Here is a 25398-nt window from a genome sequence, read left to right as displayed (position 1 = left end):
GGGCGCACTGAGGCACCCAGAGGATGAGGAAGGTTCTGGAAGGGGCCAGGTTGGTCAGGGCTCGAAGCAACCTGGCCCCGTGAAAGGTGTCCATGCCCACGGCAGGGAGTTGAGCAGGAAGATTCCCCATGTCCTGTCCCACCCGAGCCTTTCAGTGACACAGGCAAGGAAGCCCCACACGGGCAGGGTGTCCCACACGAGCCGGGTGTTCCACATGGACTGGTAATCCCACACGGGCAGGGTGACATGGGCAGGGTGTCCCACACAGACTGGGAATCCCACAAGGGCAGGGAGCCCCACACGGACAGGGTGACATGGGCAGGGAATCCCACACGGACAGGGTGTCCCACACGGGCAGGGTGACATGGGCAGGGTGTCCCACACGATCCGGGTGTCCCGGTCTGGGTGTCCCACACGGACTGTAAGTCCCACACGGGCAGGGTGACATGGGCAGGGTGTCCCACACGATCCGGGTGTCCCGGTCTGGGTGTCCCACACGGGCTGGGTGTCCCACACGGACTGTAAGTCCCACACGGGCAGGGTGTCCCACACAGGCAGGGTGTCCCACACGGGCAGGGTGTCCCACACGGACTGTAAGTCCCACACGGCGGCACAGCCCGAGCCGTCCCCGCCGAGCTCAGCCCACACGCGGCGCGGCCGCGAGCCCCGGCCCTCCCCCGGCGCTCCGTGCGCGGCCCCGGCGGGAGTGAGCGCGGCCCGGCGGGGGGAGCGAGGGGGCGGCGCAGTGGAAATTTCCACTCCCTGCACCAGCGGCAGCGCCGGCGGCTGGGGCGGCTCGGCGGGGCCGGGGGCGGCGCCGGCCGCGGGGGCAGCGCGGGGAGGGCCCGGCCGTGCCCGCGCGGGGGTCCCGGCCCTCAGGCCGCGATGCGGGGCAGCCCCGGCCCGGCGGAGGCGGTGCTTGGCGCGGGCAGGGCCGGCCCGGTCGAGCGTGCGCAGCTCCTGCGCCCTTTAAGCCGCGCCGCCCCTGCCTGTACGGGCGTCTGAGCCGCGGGAGCCGCGCGGGAAGGAGCCGCCACAGCGCCGGGACGCGCCTTCCTCCTCTTCCTCCTCCTCCTCCTCCTGTCCCCCCTGCTCCTCCTCTCCGGCCTCGCCGCAGCCCCCTCCTCCCCACCCCGTGCCCCCGCTCCTCCCGCCACTGCCAGCTCTAAGATGCCCCGCTATGAACTGGCTTTGATCCTGAAAGCCATGCAGAGGGTGAGTGAGGGAGAGGAGATGGGAGGAGGGGAGGGAGGCAGGTGGGACTGGCAGACCCTCCCCACCCTTGTCCCCGTGGTGCCGCCGCGGTGTCCCCTCGGTGCCCGCTGTCCCCGCCGCACCGCGTGGCTCGGCCGGCCCTGTCGCCCGCAGTGTCGCAGCGTGTCCCGGGCTCCGCGGGGCTCGCTCGGCGCTCCGGCCCCTCTCGCCCATCTCCCCTTCCCTGCCCGAGCCCTCGGAGACTTGGCTGAGTCGCTCCCCCCGAGCCGCAGTCCCCTCTCCCCCCTCCCCTCCGGTCCGCAGGTAAGCAGATCCCACGCTTTCCGAGCGACAGAGATGCGGTTTTCCTTGCCCATCCCCTCCCTCCGTGCCTGGAGCAGGTGAAGCCGGCCCTTCCCATGTCCCCGCCAGCGCATCCCCCTCTCCCTCTGCAGCACCAGCGCTTTCCATCCCCCCTCCCCGCACCTGCGCTGGCATCCCCGGCCACCTCCTCGGCTCCGGGGAGCCTCGGGGCGAGGGAAGAGCGAGGATTAGCTCCCAGCCGCGGGGTGCCACCTTCCCCCCAGTGTGCCAGGGAAGTGCCAAGGATGGGGTTTTGGCCGCAGCAGTTGAGCGGGGCCGATAGGCTGGGCCGTATCGCCCCCGGGAAGGGGCGCTGGGGGTGGCAGCAGCCGTTGCCGCTGGTTTTTGGCAGCGCGGTGATAACAGAGCTCGGTTAAATGATGCTCTTCCCATTCGGCAGGAGCTGAGTCAATACGTGGGGGAAGGGGCGGGGGGGGGAATGGGGGATGTGTGTGCGTAAAAATAATAATAAAATAGAGCCATCTCCGTGTGGATGGGAGGTTTATTTGGTAAATAACAGCTGATACTGGCCCTTCTCTAGCACCTTCTATAGCCTTTGTTTATCTGCTACTTTCCAGCTTAATATGCAGTGCTGGTGTTGGAATGTAGCAGCACTTGCGCTGGGCTGGAGCCCTGTGATCCAGCCCGGCGTGGATACTCTGGGATTTACCCTTCATTCCCACCAGCACCATTTCTTTCCCACCGAGCGGCAGCAGCTCAGCAGCGTGGCCGTGGTTTTTTGGGAATTACGGGAGCACGTCTGGTGTGCCGCATGCACTAGTACATTTCCATTCATTTTACATGGACCATCCACATGTCGGGGCTGGCTTTTTTTTTTTTTAAATATATTTTTCCCCGTGCTTTAGCTGCAGAAGCTGTAGTAGAGACATCTCACCTGGGTCCTCTAGTGGAGAAACACAGCAGCAGGGAGAAAGCCGGGTGACATTGCTGCACCAGCTCACCCGGGCAAAAATCCGCTGCTTTTTCACCTGCTTGTCAACATCTAATTTTTGTCCCGTTTTTTTTGTTCCTTTCCACACCTCTCCCCACGGGTGGATGAGGCAGAGATGCTTTTTGTGGCCATGCTGTTGATGTGGGAGATGCTTTAAGCCGGGAGGGCACTCGGAATGCAGGGCAGGACAGCAAGCGTAGCAAATCTGCCATAATACTGAGGCAGGAATAAACTGACTTCTCTGAAAGGATGCCATGGAGTGCTCTCTGCTGGAAAGGCTCTCTGGTTTCTAGGATCTGACCATGGAGATGCAGGGATAAGCTTTTAGCTGTAAGATGCTTCTAATGAGCATCAGTGCACTCGGGATTTAACATCTGCAACCTTTGCCTCTTTGAAGTTGGACTCTCCAGCATGTTCTTTCCACATGGATGTACCTTGAAGGGTTTTCTTTTTTAGCTCTGTGATTATGTCCAAACATTTCAGTTTGTGCTGGTGTTTTTAACCCACCCTTGTTGTAAGTCTTAAAATTTAGAGTCTGTCTGTCGGTGCTGCTATTTTCGTGCTGTTTTCAGCACACCAGATCTGGGTGCTTTTTTTGTTTCCCAATATTTTGCTACTCCTGCCTTTCTTGTGCCATGAGAACACTTGGAAATATTTCCTTGAGTGGTTTTATGCTCCGTGGTGCTGCTGGATCTTGGCTGGGGGGTTACTCTAATGACCCCCGTAAGCTGTGCATAATCTTGGCTGTAATACGGAATTAAATGAGGCAAAATACGGGGATAATGAGCCAGTCTGAAAGAGTGGAACGATTCCATAACTCCTGCCTGTAGGAGAATAAATGATAATGGTTTTCCACACCGGTGACAGCACCTGGGCAGGTGTTCCCTGTCCTGCCCTGTCAGTCCCTCTGTGGTGGCTGCGTGTCCTGGTGCTGTCTGAGAAAGTGCTGACTCTTCCTTTGGTGTCTGTGATGTCCTTCCTCACCTGTGGCAGCTCCCCTGTCTTCCAAAAAACAAAACTAAACCCTTTTCACTCTATTTCCTATGCTTTAGGGCTTGTCCTGAACTTCTGGGAGCTCTCTTGGTGCAAACCTCAGCCTGGAGACTTTGCTGCCTCTCTTCAGAGGCAAACTTGGTGCTTCTGTGGGGTTTTCCCCACCCACAACTTTCTTTTAATAGTTGCCTTGGCATTCTCAGGGATCCAGGCAGAATAAGTCCCCTGCAGTTGGTTTTTGTTACTTTAAGCCCTGTTGCTGCCCAGCCCTGCTCATGTCCAAGTCAGGGATCCTTTCCCGTTCTTTTCCTGCATGTGGCTTCTGTTTGGAGCCTGTTGGGAGCTCCCAGGGCAGCACATCCCATCCATCCTGCCTGATGCTCTCCTCAGGCTTGGCAGGCTCCAGAGCCTCTTCAGCTTTCCTTTTTATTGCCTTGAAAATGCAACACCCAAGGGCTTTGGGAATGGTGGGGGCACGGGGGAGAACTTTCACTTCGCACTGGTTTCAATTTTCAGCCTTTGTCACTGGTTGTCTGCGTGTATTTTACACTAAAAGTCAGGATTTTATTCTGAAGTCAAAGCTGAGCAGCTCTTCTCTGTCCTGATTTTGAGAGGTAATGGACTAAAACCACTGTGGTTTTATATACTAAAACACAGGATATTTTATATATTCTGTGTGTGTATATATATATATATAGGGAGAGAGTTTTTCATCAGCAGAGCCTCCACTTAGTGACTCCTAGGAAAACAATAATCAAAGCTCTAAAAGCACCCCCAAAATCAATATTTCCCCCTGCTCTGTGGTGAATTTGGAGGGCGAGGGGTTTGTGTTGCAGCGTGTGAGTTTATGGAGGAGACGCTTTGGGCACAGAAAGGTGTGAGCACGTTGGGGTGAAATGATTCATTTTGCCCATTGTGTTGCTTTCCACACACTGCAGCATGGAAAGAACAAATGCTGAGGGGAGCTTGGTGGCAGATTTGTTATCAGCAGTGTCCAGGTGTTCACAAACCAAACGTTACCTGCCCACAGCAGCCCCAGACGAGCCCTGCAGACACAGCTGTCCATGGCCTCAATTCCCTGTTCATAACAAAAGTTTTGAAGGATTATTTCCTGATTTTTCTCCCATTCCTCTGAGTGGGGGGATTGTGTTAGAGCAGCACCTTCAGCAGGGAAGGGCAGTGAATCCCCAGGAGTGAATCCCCAGGAGTGAATCCCCAGGAATTCTTGATGGCTGAGAGAGCAAGGCTCTAAAACTACCTGGGAAGGGAAGGGAAGGAAAGGGAAGGAAAGGGAAGGAAAGGGAAGGAAGGAAGGAAGGAAGGAAGGAAGGAAGGAAGGAAGGAAGGAAGGAAGGAAGGAAGGAAGGAAGGAAGGAAGGACAGGAAATGGCTTCCTGCTGCTCTGAGACTGTTTGTGCAGAGTGACTGTGGGGATTGGGACACAGAGTGGGAATCCCACAGTTCTTGAGCTTGGAAAAGACCCCCAGGATGGAGTCCAGCCTTTGACTGATGCTCTCCTTGTCACCCAGAGCAGAGCACAGGGACACCTCTCCTCAACTGCACCCCTTTGTAACTGGCACTGAATGGGCACTTTGTAAATAACTCAGAGTATTTCACTTAAAATGAGGACATTTATCAATATTTCATTAGCAGTGTGCTCATCTTCACCTGTGACAAAGTTCAAACACACAGTGTCATAATCTAAAACCTAATCACCTTTTTTTCAGCACATACCTGGACTAGGAAACCCATCCACCCACTTCTGGAATCCCAGAGTGGTCTGGGTTGGATGTGATCTTAAAAATCACCTTGTTCCATATGTCCATATGGCAGGGACACCTTCCACTATCCCAGGTTGTTCCAAGCCCTGTCCAACCTGGCCTGGGACACCTCCAAATAATGATAATAATAATAATAATCCTGCAGTGAATGTGGGCTCTCAGTTCTCCAGCCATGTTCTCACAACACAACTTGTCTTCAGCAGCTGTTTGTTGCTTTTGGAGTGGGTTGCTGTGTTTCCAAAATTCCCTACCTGCCGTGTGGAGATTGTTGGCTATTTCAGGAAAGCCAAAGTAAATGGGCAGTAGTGTTGCTTGACATCTTGGCTATTCCACTTAATTGCTGTGTAGGCAGCTGCAGCAATTGGCCTTTTGATGTCTCAGTTGCCAGGAAGGAGGAGGGGAGGACAAAGCATGAAGATCCCTTTTTCCCTTTCCCCCTTCCTTCCTTTCTTTTCCCCCCTTCTTCCTTCCTTTTCCCCCTTCTTCCTTCCTTTTCCCCCTTCTTCCTTCCTTTTCCCCTCTTCCTTCCTCTTCCTTCCTTCCTCTTCCTTCCTTCCTCTTCCTTCCTTCCTCTTCCTTCCTTCCTCTTCCTTCCTTCCTCTTCCTTCCTTCCTCTTCCTTCCTTCCTCTTCCTTCCTTCCTCTTCCTTCCTTCCTCTTCCTTCCTTCCTCTTCCTTCCTTCCTCTTCCTTCCTTCCTCTTCCTTCCTTCCTCTTCCTTCCTTCCTCTTCCTTCCTTCCTCTTCCTTCCTTCCTCTTCCTTCCTTCCTCTTCCTTCCTTCCTCTTCCTTCCTTCCTCTTCCTTCCTTCCTCTTCCTTCCTTCCTCTTCCTTCCTTCCTCTTCCTTCCTTCCTCTTCCTTCCTTCCTCTTCCTTCCTTCCTCTTCCTTCCTTCCTCTTCCTTCCTTCCTCTTCCTTCCTTCCTCTTCCTTCCTTCCTCTTCCTTCCTTCCTCTTCCTTCCTTCCTCTTCCTTCCTTCCTCTTCCTTCCTTCCTCTTCCTTCCTTCCTCTTCCTTCCTTCCTCTTCCTTCCTTCCTCTTCCTTCCTGCCTTTCTTTTCCCCCCCTGCTGAGCAGGTTAAAATTACACCAAGGTTTTTTCCTCTGTTCCCACTGGCATTTTCAGTAGGCTGGAACAGACTCTTCAGCCTGGCAGGGAGAGATCCTGGAGTCAGGGGTGGTGCTGGGAAGGAGACCAGAGCCTTGGAATTAAAAGACGGGACCAGAAGACAGCAAGATCCAGCAGTGACTCTGCTGGAGGAGTCACCTCTTTGTTTTCTGCCTTGAGCATTCCATGAGATGGATTTTGGAGAGTTTGGTGCAGACAGCATTTGCGAACGATACCCTCTTGCCTGATATTTGACATTTTCAGTCTTGGAAGAGCCAGAATTTTTGCCAAGTGTGGGATATGTGCCTCTGTGTGAGGGGACACAGAGGATTATTCTTTTCTGCAGAATAGTTTAAGCCTAATTTCAGTTTCTTGCAGGCCCTGGTGGGATTTAATTGAGTTTGGCCAATCCCTCTTCAGGGGACAGCAGTGGGGGTTAACCCTCGAGTTAAAACTTCCCTGGGCTGCCCCTGGTTCCTCCTCAGCAGGGAGCTCTTTGCTCCTGCTCAGGTTTTGTTCCTGATGTGTTCTGGCTGTGAACAGGGAGGAGTTGGTTGCTCCAGCGTGGAGCAGATCCTGTCCCTAAACTCATGGTAAGGAAGGCAGGAGAACCCTTTGTGCTGAACAGCGTTAATGGCTGCATTTTTGGGAAGCCCTGAAGCGTGAGTGACTCCTGTAAAAGTTGGCCATTGTGACACTGAGGAGGAGCTGCTGCTTCAGCTCACGTGTGTTTGTGTTTCCCATCCCCTGATCTTCATCAATTCCACCCTTTGGAATGATGGAAGCTCCGGTTTTCTCTGTGTGTTCTTTCAGGAGCTGATTTCTTCCAGTTCCCTTATCCCAGAACCATAACTGGCCACACAAAAATTGCTTTGGGAGTTGTTGATCGAGTAATTTATCTTCCCTTTTATTTTCCCCCTCTTTGCCCAGAGCAGCTGGGGCTGCCCCTGGATCCCTGGCAGTGCCCAAGGCCAGGCTGGACACTGGGACAGTGGGAGGTGTCCCTGCCATGGCAGGGGTGACACTGGAAGGGCTTTAAGGTCTTTCCAACCCAAACCATTCCATGATTCTATGATTTGTCAGGTTCCATCCATGGCAGGCTGATCATTCCTGGAGCCACAGCCACCCACACCTGCAAATCTGGGATGAAGCAGGAGCTGTTTGGGTGGAAGCAGTTGCTTGGGTCATGTCCCATCTTCCATGTCCCTTACCAGGAACCTCTGGGCACCACGTTATTCCCTGGAAAAATTCCTGCCCTATGGAGCAGCAGGAATATCCCCAGTGTGCATTGAGGACCTGATAAAAAGGTGAAAGCAGGGAAAAATAAAAACACAGAAATAGACGCAAAATAGAACTAATTATGGAGAAGTGGAACGGGAAAAATTGGAAGTAAATGTGTGGAAAAGATGGGAAGGACCTGTCCTGTGGAGCACTGGTGCAAATATTGGTGCTAAAAATGAGATTCTACAGAAAATTCATCACCCCTGGTGGGGAGAAGGGCAGGAAGGAAGTGGATGGTGTAAAGGGAGGCTCATAAACCCAAGAAATAGGATTGAGGAACTGCAGAAGAAGTGTTGTTCTGCTATTTTTTAATCCTGGTTTGTCCATTTGCAAGCCAGTCCTTGTGTTCAGTCCTGCAAATATCTAAGGAATAATAAAAAGCCAGGTCCATGCATGGATTCAGGGAGGGAATTCAGTGGAGTTATGTTTTAGAAAAAGAAATCAATGTTCATTAGCTTTTAATACACATACTCTGTATCAAGCTTTGTAAATGGCATTAATTGTTTTATAACCAATAGAATTTTATTTAACTCTGGTTTTGGTGTCTTGAAAAATCTCTGAGAAGGATCAGAAGTCTTGAAACAGCACCCAGCTGACTGGGAAGCTTGGAGAGCCTCAAATTCCTGGATTATGTATGATTCTGAACTTCTGTCTCACCTATTAATAATCCTGAGGATTCTTTATATTCTTCCAAAGATTATGGGCAGCCAGAAATGTGATGGGAATTTAGGGAAGTCCTAAAGAAGCTTAATGAGTCTGGGTTTTTGTTAACTTGAGTTTGTTTTGTTGTTTGGTTTGTTTTGTTGTTGTTGTTCTTCCTAGAAATTTGAAGAAGAATTTCCTCCTGGTATCTTGCCCGGTTTCATGGGGAATGTCACTTCTCCTTTCTCATTTCCCAAGTAACTTCTGCACTCTACCAGCCAAAATCCTCCTCAAATGGGATGAACCAGCACATTTTTTAGGCTGGGATTATCCAGTTCCTGCTGAGTGGTGATCACCACCAGCTGCATCACATCTTTGAACCTCCAGCTGAAGGAAAGGGCATCTCCAGTACAGATTTTGCAGCATTTTTGATATTTGTGTCTAAAAAGATGATAACCTTGTCCAGGGAACTGAAGTGGTCCCAAATCCACTCCAGAAATCAAATTCTTGGCTGTTGAGGCTTGTTTGACCAATTCTTGTGCTGCTGCTCTGGTGACCAAGTATTTCATCTCCTTCGTTCCTGCCATGGCAGGGAAATGTTTGTGCTGCTGGATTTTGGGTTGCCAAAAGAAGGGATTTGAGCCTTGGGCCTCAGTTTCCTTCTGCACCTTCCAGCACAGTGACCTGCTGGGGAAATCTTGCCTGGTGCTGTGTGATGCCAGAACCTTCCGGTTTTTGCCAGCCCCTTTGCATTTCCTTGAAAATGTCTGGCTGTTTGCCCTCTGGTGCCCTTGATTTTGCTGTTCACCATGTGGTTCCTGGGTTGTCTCTGCCCCTTTTGCTTTCAGTTCCTGTGGAAAAGAACAGTCCTGTGCAGGGGGGACGTCACCTCTGTGTGGTTCCCTTGCTCAGGGTTGGGGTTGTGGTGACAAACTGAGCGCAGGAAGGCCCTGCTGGAGCTGCAGCCGAGGCAGGAAAGGTTCTGCTGATTTCCCAGGGAAGAGAGGCCAAATTCTTTGGCAGTTTCTGCTCCCTTCACAAAATTCCAGAGCTTGGAAAAGCCCTCCCAGCCCGTGGAGTCCAAGCTGTGCCTGATGCCCACCTTGTCCCCAACCAAGAGCCCTGAGAGCCACATCCAGCCCTTCCTTGGGGACTCCAAACCTCCCTGGGCAGCCCCTTCCAGTTCCTTTCCATGAAGAAATTCCTCCAGTTAACATTTGTCACCCATGGAAACATAAGCCAATTCTTTGGGCCGACAAGGGGAAAAGGAAGTTATTAACTCATTATTTTCTTTAAATTGATAATTGATGGATTAATCTCCTGGGTATGAAGCTACATCATGTCTAGGTAGGCCTGGAGAAGAAAGAATTTCTTTCTGGTATCTGTATTTAACAGATAAAAAAGGGATTTTTATCTCCTTCCCTCTGTCCCCAGCTTACCCCCATTGCCCTGTAGGTGTTTGGAGTTTTGGGAAGAACAGTGGAAGCAAATCAGTTCCTTATTCCTGCTGGAGTGCCAGGGACTGGCTCTTGGCAAAGGGAACCAGCCAAGTGTGAATGTCACAGGCAGTGGCATGAAGTGGCTCGGGGAGGGTGATGCAGATTCTGAAAAAATCCATTTTTTCTTGCTTTGCAAGGCTGGAGCTTCTCTCGTGTCCCCTGACAGGAGTGTCCTTCCTGCGCCTTCCCCTCTCCTTCATTTGTGCCTTGGGAGGACACTGGAAAGGGTTATTTGCTTAGGATGAGGGGGGACAATGGTTTAAAAAACCCCAAAAATGACCATTAAATGATGTCCTGCTCTCCCGGTGCCCTTGAGCTCCAGCTGGCCTCGCATCACTCCAGTTTCTGCTCTGTAATTGTCCGCTGTCCATCCCGTTCCTGGCTGGCAAACGCAGTGAGTTCTCTGTGTCTCTTGCTCTGGGGTTATTTATTTCTCTCATGTCTCCCCCAGCAGTTGTGTAGAAAAGAATCCAGAAGAATTTATGCTGGAACAAGCTGCTTTTTTGTGCTGCTGCAGTAAAACGAAGACCAGAGCTGGAGTGATTCCTGACCAAAACAAAAGTTCCTTACGTGTTCATAACAACTCCTTTGAGTGAGTGACTCGATCTTTGCACCTCCAGTTGGATTTTTTTGGTACTGATGGTTTATAGAGTTGGCTCCTGAGTTCTCCAGAGCAGCAGGAGGTTGATGTTGTGATGATGCAGATTTAGTCAGCTTGGCTCAGGTAACCTGCAAACGTGGCCCTTTCCTGCTGCAGCCTCTTGAGCTCAGCTCTGGCCCAGCATCCCCAGCAGCTCAAGTTATTTATTGGATGCTCCAGGTCAACTTCTGCCTTCCCTGTCTGTCCCAGGGGGGTTCCTGGCACGTTCCTCTGCCCCAGCTCCTGGTTTTCAGGGAAAAGCCTGGAACTGCTGCCCTGGATGCTGAGGGCTCTGTTGAGCAGCTGCCAAGGATAGCCCCTGCTTCCTCAAGGGCATGTGCTACATAATTTATGTATCATTTACTCCATGAAGAGCTTCAGTGCTCCTTTTTTGTATTCTGGAGTACTACAGTAAATGGAACAAAGGTTTTCCTTTTTTTTTTCCTTTTTATTCCTTTATTTTTCCTTTTTATTCCTTTATTTTTCCTTTTTATTCCTTTATTTTTCCTTTTTATTCCTTTATTTTTCCTTTTTATTCCTTTATTTTTCCTTTTTATTCCTTTATTTTTCCTTTTTATTCCTTTATTTTTCCTTTTTATTCCTTTATTTTTCCTTTTTATTCCTTTATTTTTTCTTTTTTTTCTTTTCTTTTTTCTCTTTTTTTTCCTTTTTTTCACTTTTTTTCATTTTTTTTTGCCTTTTTCTTTTCCATTTTTTGCCTTTTTTTTTGCCTTTTTTTTTTGCCTTTTTTTTGCCTTTTTTGTTTTGCCATTTCTTTTTTTTTTTTTCCCTAAGAGATATTTTCCTGAGGCTGCCCTGTGTTTACTGTGGAGCAGTGGACAGGCAGGAACTCACTGGTGTGTCCATGGCCAGGAGTGTGAGGAGCATGGGAAACACTTTGACATGGTACAGATCCCACTCAAAGCATGAAACTTCTGCTCTTTATTAATTTTTCTGTGGCAGAATTAATATTTTCCATGATCCTGGCAATTTCTTCCACACAACAGAGCTGTGAAGTAGGTAAAGTGCATTTTTCTGACTTCAAATACTCCTGCTTGAAGGTGGAGAGGGAAAACGTTGTTTCCAAGAAATAATCTGAACACTACTCAGAAATCTGTGAGCAAAGCACTTAATTTGCTAACAGTGGGATAGGTGGGCATCCACATCCCAAAATTAACCCTTAAAACATCAGGATTGGTGAGGAGGAAAGGAAAGTCAGCTCAGAAATTTCCCATCTGCCGAAAAGCCGATGGAGCCGAGAACAAACAGTGGCTCCAGAGCTGGAGCAGTTGGACTCTGGCATGTTTTAAACACCCATTTTATTAGAAAAGCACTGTGGAGAAAGTTTTCCTTTAGAACAATGGTACAAATTTCTCCTCAAAATCCCACCCTGGGTCTGTTTCACATTATGAAATCTCTCTTTAGGGACTTACTTGGGATTTTTTTTTCCCCCTTAAGGAACAGGCTGGGTGTTGGAGAGACATATGAATTGTTTCACCAGAGCTGCAGCCTTTATTTCCAGACAAGAGGGAAGCACATTGTTTTGTGCCTTTGATATGATCCAGCCAGAAAACAGCCTCAGGGAAGAAAATTCCCGGTCCTTGGCAGCAGCACTGTCTTTCTGCCTTTGTTTTTCTTTTTTTTTTTCCCTCCCCCTGTCAGTGTCACAATGTTCACTGTTCTAATAACTCAGGATTAAACTCACATGGGGCACATCTCAAAAGTCCTTTGTAAGACTTGAGGTCAGAACTTGCTGAAAGTTCAGAGGGACGAGTCTCATTTTCCTAATGAAGAAAAGTTCCAGGGTTATTTTGGAATTAGGTCTAAGAAACTGGTACAAGAAGCTACTTGAGTGCTGTAATTTAGTGACAGTGCAGCAAATTTGTGGTGGCTGCTGAAAACTTTCCACCTTCCAGCTCAGGCAAACCGAGCCCTGCACAGAAACCCTCAGGTGTTGGTGACAAAAAGCAGGGTTCAGCTCTCTGAAATTTGGTATTTCAGGTGCGTGGTCTGGCTGTATCTTCCCTGTGGAAAACGCTCCAGGAACTTCACATGTTGTTTATTTTGCTTGGAATGAGCCCCTTGGAGCTGAAGTGACTTAATTGAGGAATGCCACAATTTATTTGAGGGCAGCTGCATCTAATACTGACAGACTTGTCAGGGAGTCTGGATCCTGGAATTCCAAAAGGTTTGGATTCCCTGGCACCTTAAAGCCCATCCAGTCCCACCCTCAGGGCAGGAACACCTTCTGTTATCCCAGGTGGATCCAAGCCTCATCCAGCCTGGCCTTGGACATTCCCAGGGATCCAGGGGTAGCCACAGCTTCTCTGTTAATTCCCTGTTTATAGAAACACTCTGGATACTTCTGGTATCAAAATGAATTCATTTTAACAGATATTTTTGTAATTTTTCTGTATTGCTCTATAGGATATTTCTGACAGGTCACTGAGGAATTTACAGGGAAGATGGTGGGGGATGAACTCAAGTTAAATATTTCTTAGTAATGAGAAGAACAACAGAAGATTAAAAATATTAATTATTACCATTTCCTTACCTGGCTGTTCTTCTGGTTTTCTGTATAGCAGATTTTCTTTTTTGTCTTATCTCAGTAAAATCTCTTCTTCCCTTTCCCTTCAAATATATGTTTTGGTATAAGCATAATGTAGTTGAAAAATTAGCTGAATACAGCAAAAGACACAACACTATTGAAGTGTTGCTCCAAAGTGCTTAAAACTAAGAATAGTCCATTAAACTTGGCTCTGATTGCGTCATCTGATGTGAAGTGTTTATAATTTTGGGTTGGATTAAGCTATTAGACCATTTAACTACTCCTGTATTTGCGGGTGGGGAGAAATGTGAATTCTTCTGTGGAAGAATTGAAAATACATCTGTGGTTTGAGGCTTCTGAGGAATGATAAATTTAGCCCAGTGCTGTAATCAGTCCGTTTTGTGCCATGTCTCCTTAGTCTCTCATTATTGGCTGTAATTCCAGCAGAAGGAATATCTCTATTCTCAAGTGGGCTTGTGGTGCTGGGGGGGAACCCTTATTATTTTTATTTTTATGTTTTATTTTTCTCATGAAAAACAGCTGGACCATACAAATGACACAATGGTGGAGTTCTCCTTAAGGTTGAAGTTGTGGCTTGCTGGGAGCTATTTTTAAAATCTCTGAGGAGTTTTTTACCTCAGCACCATTGCTGCTTTCTACACAACGTGTGCATTTTCAACCTTAACTCTCCTGGAATTCAAAATGGTTTTATTGACCCTTTAAACAAACCCAATATATGGCAGGGATGTAAACATGAAGCCAACCAGATATTAGAATATGCTATCAGGATGTTTGTACTAATTATTAATTAATGGGGCAGTGGGAGCTTCAGCCTCGTGCCAGAGATTGAATTGGGAAGGGGTGCCTGGAGCTGATGCTTGTAGGACTTGTGAGATTTTATGGCCAGAAAAAAGACCCAATGTTGGTTTTCTTGTGCCTTTACCTGTGGCTGGGGAAGAGGAGTGGAGTCAGACCCTGTTCCTCACCTTCTGTAATAATCTCATTATTGCTACTGAAGAATTGTGTTCTCATCTTTGGACTAAAGCTGCTCTTTGCTTTGGTCTTCCCTTCCCATGGCCATTGGGTGTAGGAAATGGAAGAATCCAGTGTCCTGCTCTCCCTAAACCCATTTGAAGTTTGGTTTGGGTTGGTAGAGGGTGGGCAGGGGCTGGGATGGAATTGCCAGAGCAGCTGGGGCTGCCCCTGGATCCCTGGCAGTGCCCAAGGCCAGGCTGGACATTGGGAGCTCCTGGGACAGTGGGAGGTGTCCCTGCCATGGCAGGGCTGGGATGAGATGATCCTTAAAATCCCTTCCATCCCAAACCATTCCATGATTCCCATTTTTATAACTAAATTCCCTGCATCACTTCTCTTCCTGAAGTTTCATACTAAAAATATATTTCAATTCTCATTTTTTACATTTATAGGAAAACTGCATTATTTTGGAAAAATATCCCTGAATATATCCTACAAAATAAACAGTGGGACAAGACCTCATTATAATATCAGGAGAATCATATCAGGGTGCCTAAATCCAGGGGAAAAAAAATAAGAGGGAAAATCCTGCTCAATTTTATCCCACTTGTGAGCAGTCCCACGGATCCCTGTGCAGGTGTTGAGCCAGTGAAAAGTGGTGGCACTTGCCAGTGGAAGAGCTGGAGTGGGAATCTGGGATTTTCCACACATTAGGAGAGGAAAAAATGGGGAAAAAGATCACTAAGGTGGGAAATTTTTTTTTTCCCAGTTTTGGGATGAGCTTGGAGCAGCCTGGGAGAGTGGAAGATGTCCCTGCCCACGGCAGGGGTGGCACTGGAAGGGGTTGAAGGTCCCTCCATCAAAAAGCATTCCGTGATTCCGTGGTACCTCCCAAGGCATGAACAGGAGATGGGAGCACATCCCAAATCCACGAGGGAGCCACCATGGAGCTCCTCAGTGCCCCTTCCTCTGCCACCAAGTCTTTATTGTCCCCTTCCCTCCACGTCCAGCACTCCAGCCCTGCTTGCCAAAACGAGTTTTGTTTCCTGCCATGTTTGGGAGCTGTCAGGTGAGATTGGGAATTCGGGAAGAGGGCGACAGGGAAAGTTTTGACTCTGTGCCTTCCACCTCTCCATGCTGGGATGGGAATGGATGCTGGGAAAGGCATTTGCTGCTATCCTTCCAGCTGTGACTGCTGCCAGAATCCACCCAGCGTTCCCTCCCGTGCCTCTGGCGCTCCCACAAAACCCCGGGTGTGGGTGTGTGTTTTACTGGCTGTAAAGTGGGAAATTTTGCTTCTGCCACTTGCTGGAATGGGATGTTATCCCCCCTTGGATCACGTGGATATGTATGGAGAGCTTTCCAAGTGAAAAATAACTGTGATTATCTGTACCCTAGACAGGAGCAAACTCACCTCAAAACCTGTGCAATAACCTTGATTCTCCAGCCGATTTGGAATGGGTGTTGTTTTTTGACTGCGCTGTGACCCCACTTTGATTTTTCTAGCAGCCAGCTGGTGCCTCAAGTGCATTCCTGTGGCGGTGCCAGGATCTCCCAGGATTTGGGGGATGCAGTGCAGGAAACGCTGAGCCAGGTTTGGGCTCCATAGCCATTGTTATTGGATTATTTTAATTTTATATTCCCAAGATTGCTTGAAAGAGGAAGATCTGGTTAGTGGCTTGAGAAGGAGACTTTGTGAGACACTGGAGTAAAGAAAAAGAAAATGTGTTTTTGTTGTTTGCCGTGTTCTGGGGAATTTGGGTCGGACAATCCTCCCGAATTGCTGCGTCTCTCAAGGTACCTGTAACCATTGAAGTTGACTTGTAAAAGGCTTTTACCACTTAGCCCTACAAATATTGAATGATGTCTTTTATGGATTGCAGGAAATATAAAGGGGGAAAAATCTGTGGTGTTGAGTGATTTGTTTTACTACACTTCAAATTTTTTCTCATTACTTCATGAAATTCCTCTCTAATTCAATCTTTGTCTTTTGTCTTTGCTGCCTTGCAGGGTTGGTACAGTAGGCCTCACTAAACTTAGCTGCAACTAAGAATTTCTCCTACATCAACTGAGTTAAGGCTGATGCTCTTGTGGAATGTGGATTAAAAGTGCGTGCTAAGTTCCCAAATTTGAGAAGCGGAGAAAAGTAAATGTACCACTGCCACCAGCATCAGGACAGCAAACCAAGGGACAAAGAATTTGACCCGCTGTGTTGATTTTGGTTAAAACTGGTTTCACGTGGTGCTTAAGAGACGTTGGCTGGGGGGCGAGAAGTGGACGTCAGCGAAGGCTTTTTGGTTACAAAATGAGGGCTTCTTTGGAGCCAGCAGACATTGCCATTGTGGCCCTGTACTTCGTGCTTGTAATGTGCATAGGTTTCTTTGCCATGTGGAAAAACAATCGGAGCACCGTCAGTGGCTACTTTTTGGCAGGGCGTTCTATGACCTGGGTAGCTATCGGGGCCTCGTTGTTTGTGAGCAATATTGGAAGTGAACATTTCATTGGGCTCGCAGGATCTGGAGCGGCGAGCGGATTCGCCGTAGGCGCGTGGGAGTTCAACGCCTTAATGCTTTTGCAGCTTTTGGGATGGGTCTTCGTGCCAGTCTACATCCGGTCGGGAGTGTACACCATGCCCGAATACTTGTCCAAGCGGTTCGGAGGGCATAGGATTCAAATCTATTTTGCAGCGTTGTCTCTAATTCTTTATATCTTCACCAAACTCTCGGTTGACTTGTATTCAGGGGCGCTTTTTATCCAAGAGTCCCTAGGGTGGAACCTGTACCTGTCGGTGATCCTGCTGATCGGAATGACGGCGCTGCTGACTGTGACCGGAGGGCTGGTGGCCGTCATCTACACGGACACCCTCCAAGCGCTGCTTATGATCGTCGGGGCCCTCACACTCATGATCATAAGCCTCATGGAGGTCGGTGGGTTTGAAGAAGTGAAAAGGAGGTACATGTTGGCGTCACCGAACATCACCTCCATCCTCCTAACCTACAACATCTCCAACGCCAACTCCTGCAACGTCAATCCAAAGCCCGACTCTCTCAAAATGCTGCGCGAGCCGACGGACGAAGACATTCCCTGGCCCGGATTTCTGCTGGGACAGACCCCGGCCTCGGTGTGGTACTGGTGCGCTGACCAAGTCATAGTGCAGAGAGTTCTGGCCGCCAAAAACATCGCTCATGCCAAAGGCTCCACCCTCATGGCCGGCTTCTTGAAGCTGCTGCCCATGTTCATCATCGTGGTGCCGGGGATGATCTCCCGCATCCTGTTTGTGGATGACATCGCCTGCATCAACCCCGAGCACTGCTTCCAGGTGTGCGGGAGCAGGGCCGGCTGCTCCAACATCGCCTACCCGCGCCTGGTGATGAACCTGGTGCCCGTGGGGCTGCGCGGGCTCATGATGGCCGTGATGATCGCCGCCCTGATGAGCGACCTGGACTCCATCTTCAACAGCGCCAGCACCATCTTCACGCTTGACGTCTACAAGCTGATCCGGAAGAGCGCGACCTCCCGGGAGCTGATGATCGTGGGCAGGATCTTCGTGGCCTTCATGGTGGTGATCAGCATCGCCTGGGTGCCCATCATCGTGGAGATGCAGGGCGGGCAGATGTACCTGTACATCCAGGAGGTGGCGGATTACCTGACCCCGCCGGTGGCCGCCCTGTTCCTCATGGCCATCTTCTGGAAGCGTTGCAACGAGCAGGGGGCTTTCTACGGCGGCATGGCCGGGTTTGTCCTGGGCGCCATCCGGCTGGTCCTGGCCTTCTTCTACCGCGCTCCCGAGTGCGACCAGCCGGACACCAGGCCCGGCTTCATCAAGAACATCCACTACATGTACGTGGCCACGGCCCTGTTCTGGATCACCGGGGCCGTGACGGTCGTGGTGAGCCTGCTCACGCCGCCGCCCACCAAGGAGCAGGTCCGGACCACCACCTTCTGGGCCCTGAGGAAGCGCGGTGCGCCGGAGAGCGCCGGCAAGGGGGAGCTGTACCAGGCGCAGGAGAAAAGCATCCTCAAGTGCAACGAGAACGCCAACCACATCATTCCCAACGGGAAGTCAGAGGAGAACATTAAAAACGTGAAGCCGGAGGACATCAACCTCCTGGTGACGTGCAGGGATGACAGCAACCCGGTGATCTCGGTGAGCCACTCCGAGGTGGAGACGCCCGTGGATTGTTATTCCAACGGACAGGCGGCCCTGATGGGGGAGAAAAAGCACGAGGAGGAGGAGGGGACTGACGACAGGGAGAGACATTTGAAATTCATAGATTGGTTCTGTGGCTTTAAAAGTAAAAACGTAAACAAGAGAGTGGTTCGGGAGGTTGAGGAAGAGACTGTTTGTTTACAAATGCTGGAAGAGACTCCAAAAGTTAAACTATTACTAAATACCGGACTGGTCTGTGTCTGTTCGCTTGGAATCTTCATGTTTGTCTACTTCTCTTTGTGAGTGAATAGTGAACTTTTAAGGGTATGGCTTAAACATACAGAAGTTGATACAGGTCTCTGGAGGTTTTTTTGGTTTTTCTTTTCTTTTCAAACAACATAACCACAACCCAGGCATTGTTTACGCTATAATTGTAAGATCGACTCAGCTTTAGCCTATTTCGAGACCATTTGAAATGTGTTGTCCTCCCTCTGCTGAAAGCAGAACCTGTCCTGTGGTGGCTTTTTCTTTATTCCCTTTTGTGTTGTTTTGGGGTTTTTTTGGTTGTTTTTTTTGTTGTTGTTGTTGTTTCCATTTGCAGCACTAGCCTTTTGTTTTTCTGTGTATAAATATACCAAAGGCAGGCAGGTGGCTGTGTTTGAAGTCAGGCAGTTACAGCTCAGTCAGCATTAAGTGAAGATAACAGGTAATCAGTTACCAGTGTGTAAAATCTGAGTGATTAAAGCTGTGTCAAAAGATTTGTAAGTGCAGAGCTGTGATGCACATTTATAAAATAACTGTATTACCTTGGCCAACTTAGCACTTTTTAATTGCACTCACTGCTTTCTATCTTTTTTTCTTTTTTTTTTCTTTAGTTTTCTCATTTTTCTTCTGGCAAGAACAGGAAGCTGTTTTGTCTCATTTTATAGCACTTAAAACATGATAGCTCTTACAGCTTTCTGCTTTCCTTTTTGTTTTTTTTTTTCTTTGTAAGGAAGTTTTTGTCTTTTGATTTTTTTGTCCACTGTAAATTCCATTACTGAAAAGCTTCTGTATTTAAAAAAGAGAGAAAAAACTAAAATGAAAACAAGCCTGGAGATGACAAACTGTCAATGGAGAAGGAGAAAAAAGAAATATTCTTTCTGTGGGGTTCGTAATATATTGAAATAGAAAAACCCCAGAATTTTTAGGGTGGGTTTGGGATGTCCCTGGGCAGCAGTTGCAGGGCTTTACCACCTCCAGGGAAAGAAATTTTTCCTCAGGTTTGAGTGGAATTTCTTGAGTTTCAGTAAATGGCCGAAAATATTCATTCAGCTCTCCAGCCTCTGAACCTTTAGGACATCATTAGGATTAGTTTCTTTTTTAGGGAAAATTCTGTATGTAGGTTCTACCACATGGGAAAAAGAGAAACACGAGGCTTTGCGTGAAAAACTGTTTTTCACCCTGCAGAATGGTTTTCCTCTGCTGTGTCTGGGAGGAATCCCAGATGGCTGAGAAGGCAAGGAAGGGGAGATGGGGGAGAGAGGTGAAAGTGCTCCTTGTTTTCCAGAGTCCTTTTGCCCCACGTCTTCTCCCACTTCTCCTTTCACCGTCTCAAACTTTCTTTTTGTTTTTTGAGGAATCCCACAATTCCTGAGCTTGGAAAAGCCCTCCCTGGTCATTGAATTCCAGCTCTGCCCAATCCCCACCTCATCAGCCAGCCCAGAGCACCACATTCCTTGGACACCTCCAGGGCTGGGCACTTCACCCCATCCCTGGGCAGCCCCTTCCCATGAGTGACCTTTGTGTGAAGAAATTCCCTCATTCCCTCACTCCCTCCCTCCTCAGAACGATCCCGAGGGATTCGGTGTCAGGAGAACACGCGCAGCCAAAATCTGTGTCGGCAATTGAGGTCTGTCCTGTCCTCGGGATTTTTCCAAAAACCTGAATTCTTCCCAGGCAGTCACAGCTATTTGTAGGTCTCCAGATCCAGAGGATCTTTCCTGCTGAAGGATGAGTGGCCAGGCAGGGATGAGCAGTTCCCAGGTGTGGAGGGTGTGTGTGCAGCAGGTTGGAGCTCTCATCCTTCCCCAAGCCAAGCTGGCTCCTGGTTTTTGGAGTGCTGAACTCCTTCCCTCTCCAGGGCACAGTGCTCATATCCAGGCTTCCCAAGGAAATAATTCCTCCAGTTTTCTTTGCTCCTGAGCTCATTCAGGAGAGCACAAAGTGGCTGGGCCAAAATGGGGCTGAGGGACCATTGTGAGCGTTCATCTAAACAAGTTCAGGGGTCCAGCAGCATTTCCTTGGCACACAAACAAGAACCAATTCCTGTGGGGGGGACTGTGTTGTAGAGATGAAATTTGGGTCAATCCTGCCTTTGACTGCTGGAGAAAGTTTGCTTTTTCAGTGGTGCCATCCTCATGGCTTTTAGTAGATAATTTACAACACATATTTTCAGATAAAAGGATTCACTTCTATTTTTGGGCTGGTTTTGTTTGCTTTGGTGATGTTTTTATATCGATTAGATCTCATTCATTCCAAAACTTTGAGCAGAGGCTGAGCTGCTGCACTTTTCTCCACTTGGTTTAGTTGTTGCTGCTGGGAAGTAGAACTACTCCAAAGTGGAAAACTTTGAGTGTTGTTGCAATATTTGTAGAGAGGAGTCACCATACTTGGTGTTGATGTTGCTACCAGTGGGAAAAGACACATTTTGTTACGATTTGTGTAGCCACGGCTTGCTTTGGGAAAACATTTCAAATCCTATTTAAGGGTGAAATCCTGGTGTGTGAAATTAATGGCATCTCGAGTCGCTTCGTTAGTGGGCTGAGCTGTGAAGGATGGTTTGATGTAAAATGTAGGGATAAGATAATTTAGGGCAACGTTCGATCCCAGTGGGATGAAAAACAACTTGTAGAGGGTAAAGATAATTCTCAGTCCAACAATATCCTCTTGAGAGGGCTGGGATGCGGCTCAAACTCCCGATCTGGTGCAGGGAAGGAGACTCGTGTCCCTTTGGAATTGGGAGCAGCGGCTGGCACTGGGATTTTCCAGGCTGCTCCTCCTTGCCCTCCATGTCCAGCGCTTTGCCACCGCCTGGGAATCCAGGTTAGCTCAGGGACCCCTTGGCTCGGCCCCATCGCCCCCTGTGCTGTTCCCCAGGGTGCCTTACGCGGGCGGGCACGGCCGGAGGAGGCGCTTCCAGCGGCTTCTCCCTGCTCCTTCCATCCCTCTGCCCCTTCCCCGAGTCATCTGCTCCTCAGAGAGGACGCTTGGAAGAGTTGACAGGCAGAATCCCAATGTCCTGCTGGGTCAGACCCGCGGGGAAATCATCCTGGGCTGTGGGAGGGAGTGCAGTCGTCAGGAACGCACCGCGGAGCTCCGTCTCCCCCTTCATTCGCTCACCCTTGTGCTAACTAACGAGCTGCCACATTAATCACACTGCTAATTGACAGGCAGGGTCATCATTAATTATTAATTTGCCTCCCCACCCCATCTTTGGACCTGGTTTTGTGGAGCTTTTAAGGAAATTTCTTTCTCCAGCGCTTTTTCTCTTCAGGTGTTTCGCGCGCTCCCCTCCAGCCTCGTCGTCGAGGTGCTGGAAGTTGCTGACGTTCTTTGCTGCATAAAACCACTTAATAAAAGGCCTTTATAATGAAATAAAGACATTTCTGAGGTTCCAAGCGAGAAGGACCTTGTGTAAAGAGAAGGGATTTTTTTTTTATAGCGTAAACAAGCCTTTGCTGAGGGGGGAAATTGATGATTTTTTGGGGTTAAACACCCGTTTTTTGGTGCAGCAGAACCACAGAGTGTTTCCCACCATGGACAGTCAGTTCCATGAATTTTGTTGCCTGGTCTCCTCCCCCTGAGTGGGGCTGGGTGTGCTTCTGTCTTGCAGCAATGGGTTTATTTATTATCACCTTGAGCTTTTAGGGTGACAAGTCTTGGAAAACTGAGTTTGGAATGACAGCTTTTTTTTTTTTTTCTTCTTCTTCTTATTTCCCTTAACTTATTTTTTAAGGTAAGATATTTGAGTTTTGCTCCTGGAAATGGTAGAAGCCTTTTATTTAAAAAAGAAGAAAAAAAAAAAAAAAAGAAATTAAAAAAAAAAAATAGAGGCTTTTTGAGAGTTTAATAGTACACTTTGGGAGACTGTTTTTATTTAAGTTTTTTTAAATGGCTAATTTGATGCTATTCTCTGCCAAAGTTTAGAGGGTTGGTTTTTTTGTTGTTGTTTAATTTTTATTTTTAATATTTTTTTTTCCTGATTAGCTTTTAGGGAAAGGAAATAGTGCGAGATTGTAAGAAATAAAAAATGGCCTTCAGTATATTCCTTATATTGTGTATTTTTTACTTCTCCACTTGTGTGTTCCCTGATCCCAGAAGGGCCAGGATGAGACTTCTGATGAGAGTCATGAGCCCTGTAATCCAGGAGAGAAAAGGATTTATTTCCATGAGGTTACAGTGGAGGGGGCAGAGCCACCCAGGGAGCTCTGCCAGCACTTAAGAGATGCTTACAACTTTAAAACAGCTTTATTTTTTTTATATATCTATTTTTTTAAATCCTGAGATAGAGGAGGTGTCGGGAATTGCTCCCTTTCAGAGAACAGGAGACGTGGAAGAAGCTGGAGTTGCCAAGCTCCAGCTTTCTCAAGGAAATCTTTGGATTTAGCATGTACAGAGAAGCAAAATTACTCATCTGTTAATTTGGTATTCTGTATGTTCTGTGCCCTTAAATGTAATTGTTTTGAAAATAAAACTAACCTTGTTATGTGATGTTAAAAGCAGACTTCTGTGCAATGTTTTAATTTTTTTTTGTTGTTGTTTTTTTAAAGAAAATGTTTGTATATAATTAAATGGTTTAATGTGCTTTAATTGGCCTAAGGTAAAGAGTAGTCCTAGAATGTAAAACATATATAATTAGAATTTCTGATTTCACTGTGAGATCTCTGAACTCTTGTTTTTCTTTTTTTTTGGTTTTTTTTTTATTTTATTTTATTTTGCAAAGTGCTTTTGTTTTGTTTACAAAACACTTTCTCTTTGATTTCCTTTTCCTGCTGTTGGTTTCAAGGCATTTGCTTCACTTCTGTTCCAATCTTGAACTCATGGTATCGTGACATCTGGTGACACTTGGCATTCTCAGTTCCACTGTGTAAAGTCAGACACTTTGAGCAAAACTGGCGGCGAAATGACAATTCTGTGTCTAGGAATTCACGCTTTTAAAATGAGGTGGTTATAAAAATAGTTGCTGTGCAAAATGTTAGTAGTCTTCTTCAAGAAGAAAGCAAAATTTTCTAATCTCACTCGAGCAGTCTCTTCATTCATCATCTTCTTTTTTAAAGCACAGTGTCAAAGTGATGCTGCTTTACCTTGTATCTCTGAGAAAAAAAAAAAAATAATGTTTTTTTAGATATCTGTGAAGTATTTTTGGGTTTTGTTGCTGTTGTATTTTTCTGCAGATTTTATATAAAATACCAGTTAATGAACTGCCTTTTTTCTGTTGGTTTTTTTTTTAAAACTCTCTAAAATACATTTCAGACCAAAACCAAATGATATCATATAGCATTTGAAACCTGCCTTTTTCCTTGTCCCTTGGTTGTTTTTTTGGAAATAAGCCAAATGGGCATGTAGATAAGATCACTATAATGGATCCAGGTCTCTTTTGGTAAAGTGTTATTTAAAGGTCTGTTAAGATCTTATAAGACAATATGCTGAAAACAAAAAAAAACCACAAAAAAAAAAAAACCTTTACTGTAGTAGGAATATAGATTTAGAAGTGTTAATGAGATTAATACAGCTTAATTATATTGTAAGTTGCTACTGTCCTTAATGACAAGCTTTTTTGTCATAGAAACGATGTATGATAAATTAATTTTGGTCTAGTGTATAGAATTATCATATTGCTATCAATCTTTGAAGTAAATCTGATGCAAAATTTTCATAGTTAGCATTGCTGGCCCTGTGTATACTGTTCTTTGTATACTGTATGCATATTATTTTGCCTCCTGCATTAGTCTTCAAACTAAAACTCTTATTAGAGAGTATTTGGATAATTTCAGACTGTGTTTCTTGCAGTTTACATTCCTTTACCATGGCATTTTGTCCTGTCTCAAAGTATTGTATGGAAATGTTTCAAACTTCTGTACAAAGTTTCAATAAAAATAGAGAAAGAAAAAAAAAAAAAAACAAACAAAACACAACAAAACAAAAAAAACACCCACCCAAAACAGAGATTTGTGGAGCTGTTTTGGAATATTTTACTTTCAGTAAGCCCTGGGTCCCTGTAGATAAAGATGACTCCAGCTTTTCCTGGTTATTCCAAAGGCAAACTGGGTTCTTTGAAACTGCAAGGAGAACTTGAGGGTGGCAGATCCTGAGTTTGGGCCGCTGGTTTTGGGAGGTGGGACTGGGCTGGGCTGGGCTCAGGGCACTTTGCAAGAGTGAATCCCTTCCTTTAGCTGAGGAATCTGCTTGGATATTGTGCAAAATTCCTTTTTTTTGTTGTTGTTTTATCTTTAATTATCATGTTCAACTGCTGCTTAAGCAGTTCTTGAGAGGGACCAGCACCTTCTTATTGATTCTGGAGTTAAAACATCAGCACATTCTGTGAGCAGAGCCCTGAATCTCCCTTCTCCTCCTCCCTGTCCCCCCCATGAGGACGTGATGAACTTGGGAATCGTGGTGGGAATCATGAATTCCATGTCCAGTGTTGCTGGTTCAGCAAGGCCTGCTGTTAAATTGGGGATTCACGTTCCTTTGGATGTTGGCAAAACCTGTGGCAAGGCTGTTAAACCCACGATTTCAGCTGCAGAGAAAATGAATTTACCCAGATTTTTCATTTATTCTCTTCTCTTGCTGCTGTGTTATAAAAGAAAAATGGAAATTTTGCTGTTTGTTTTGTTTCAAGGGGCTGACAAGAAACATTTTACAAGAGGAAACTTTGGATTTGGGATAAAAATAAGCATTTTCCTGCCTTACAAACCTGGTTTGGATTGGTGATTTCCAACAGGGAGCATTTTCATGAGTTAACTATTAATTAACTGGTTCTGTAATTAGTTTATTAGGTGTTTACTCAGCGAGCAGCTTTCCAGGTCAGTGATTCTCAAAGAGGTTCAAGCAGTCTCTTTGTCACCAGCTGGTTCTGTTTGTGTTGGCCGAGCCTCACTCCCCAATTTCCTCCTCTTGGGGATTTCAGGCTCCTCTGGGTGTGGGGGCCTGGCCCAGGTGGGATCTGGGCAGGATTCACGTGGAAAATCCCATGGAGATGGTGGCAATGAGTCCTTTTTCCTGCAGGGAATTCC

General features: G+C 47.3%; 2 protein-coding genes across 3 annotated transcripts in view; both read left to right on the top strand.

Moving 5' to 3' along the window:
• The first annotated feature begins 995 nt into the window (after nt 1-995).
• Nucleotides 996-23583, top strand: SLC5A3 (solute carrier family 5 member 3). Of its 2 annotated transcripts, none has more exons than XM_086883928.1 (2): nt 996-1215; nt 15982-23583. In XM_086883928.1, exon 2 carries the CDS (start codon nt 16277-16279, stop codon nt 18422-18424), a length of 2148 nt encoding a protein of 715 aa, XP_086740054.1. In that variant the 5' UTR covers nt 996-1215; nt 15982-16276; the 3' UTR covers nt 18425-23583. The 2 variants fall into 2 exon arrangements, with proteins under 2 accessions (XP_086740054.1, XP_023781940.1); XM_023926172.2 differs by lacking the exon at nt 996-1215 and adding an exon at nt 10260-10400.
• MRPS6 (mitochondrial ribosomal protein S6) overlaps nt 1081-25398 on the top strand; it is a 43443-nt gene continuing 19125 nt past the window's right edge. Inside the window, exon 1 of the mRNA XM_086883929.1 lies at nt 1081-1215. Within this exon, the coding sequence (XP_086740055.1) occupies nt 1171-1215 (45 nt within the window). The 5' untranslated portion in view covers nt 1081-1170. The remainder of the gene's footprint in view (nt 1216-25398) is intronic.

Source organism: Cyanistes caeruleus, chromosome 3, assembly GCF_971803275.1.
Source record: "Cyanistes caeruleus chromosome 3, bCyaCae1.hap1.1, whole genome shotgun sequence".
Taxonomy (NCBI): Eukaryota; Metazoa; Chordata; class Aves; order Passeriformes; family Paridae; genus Cyanistes; species Cyanistes caeruleus.
This window is presented reverse-complemented; position numbering and strand designations above follow the sequence as displayed.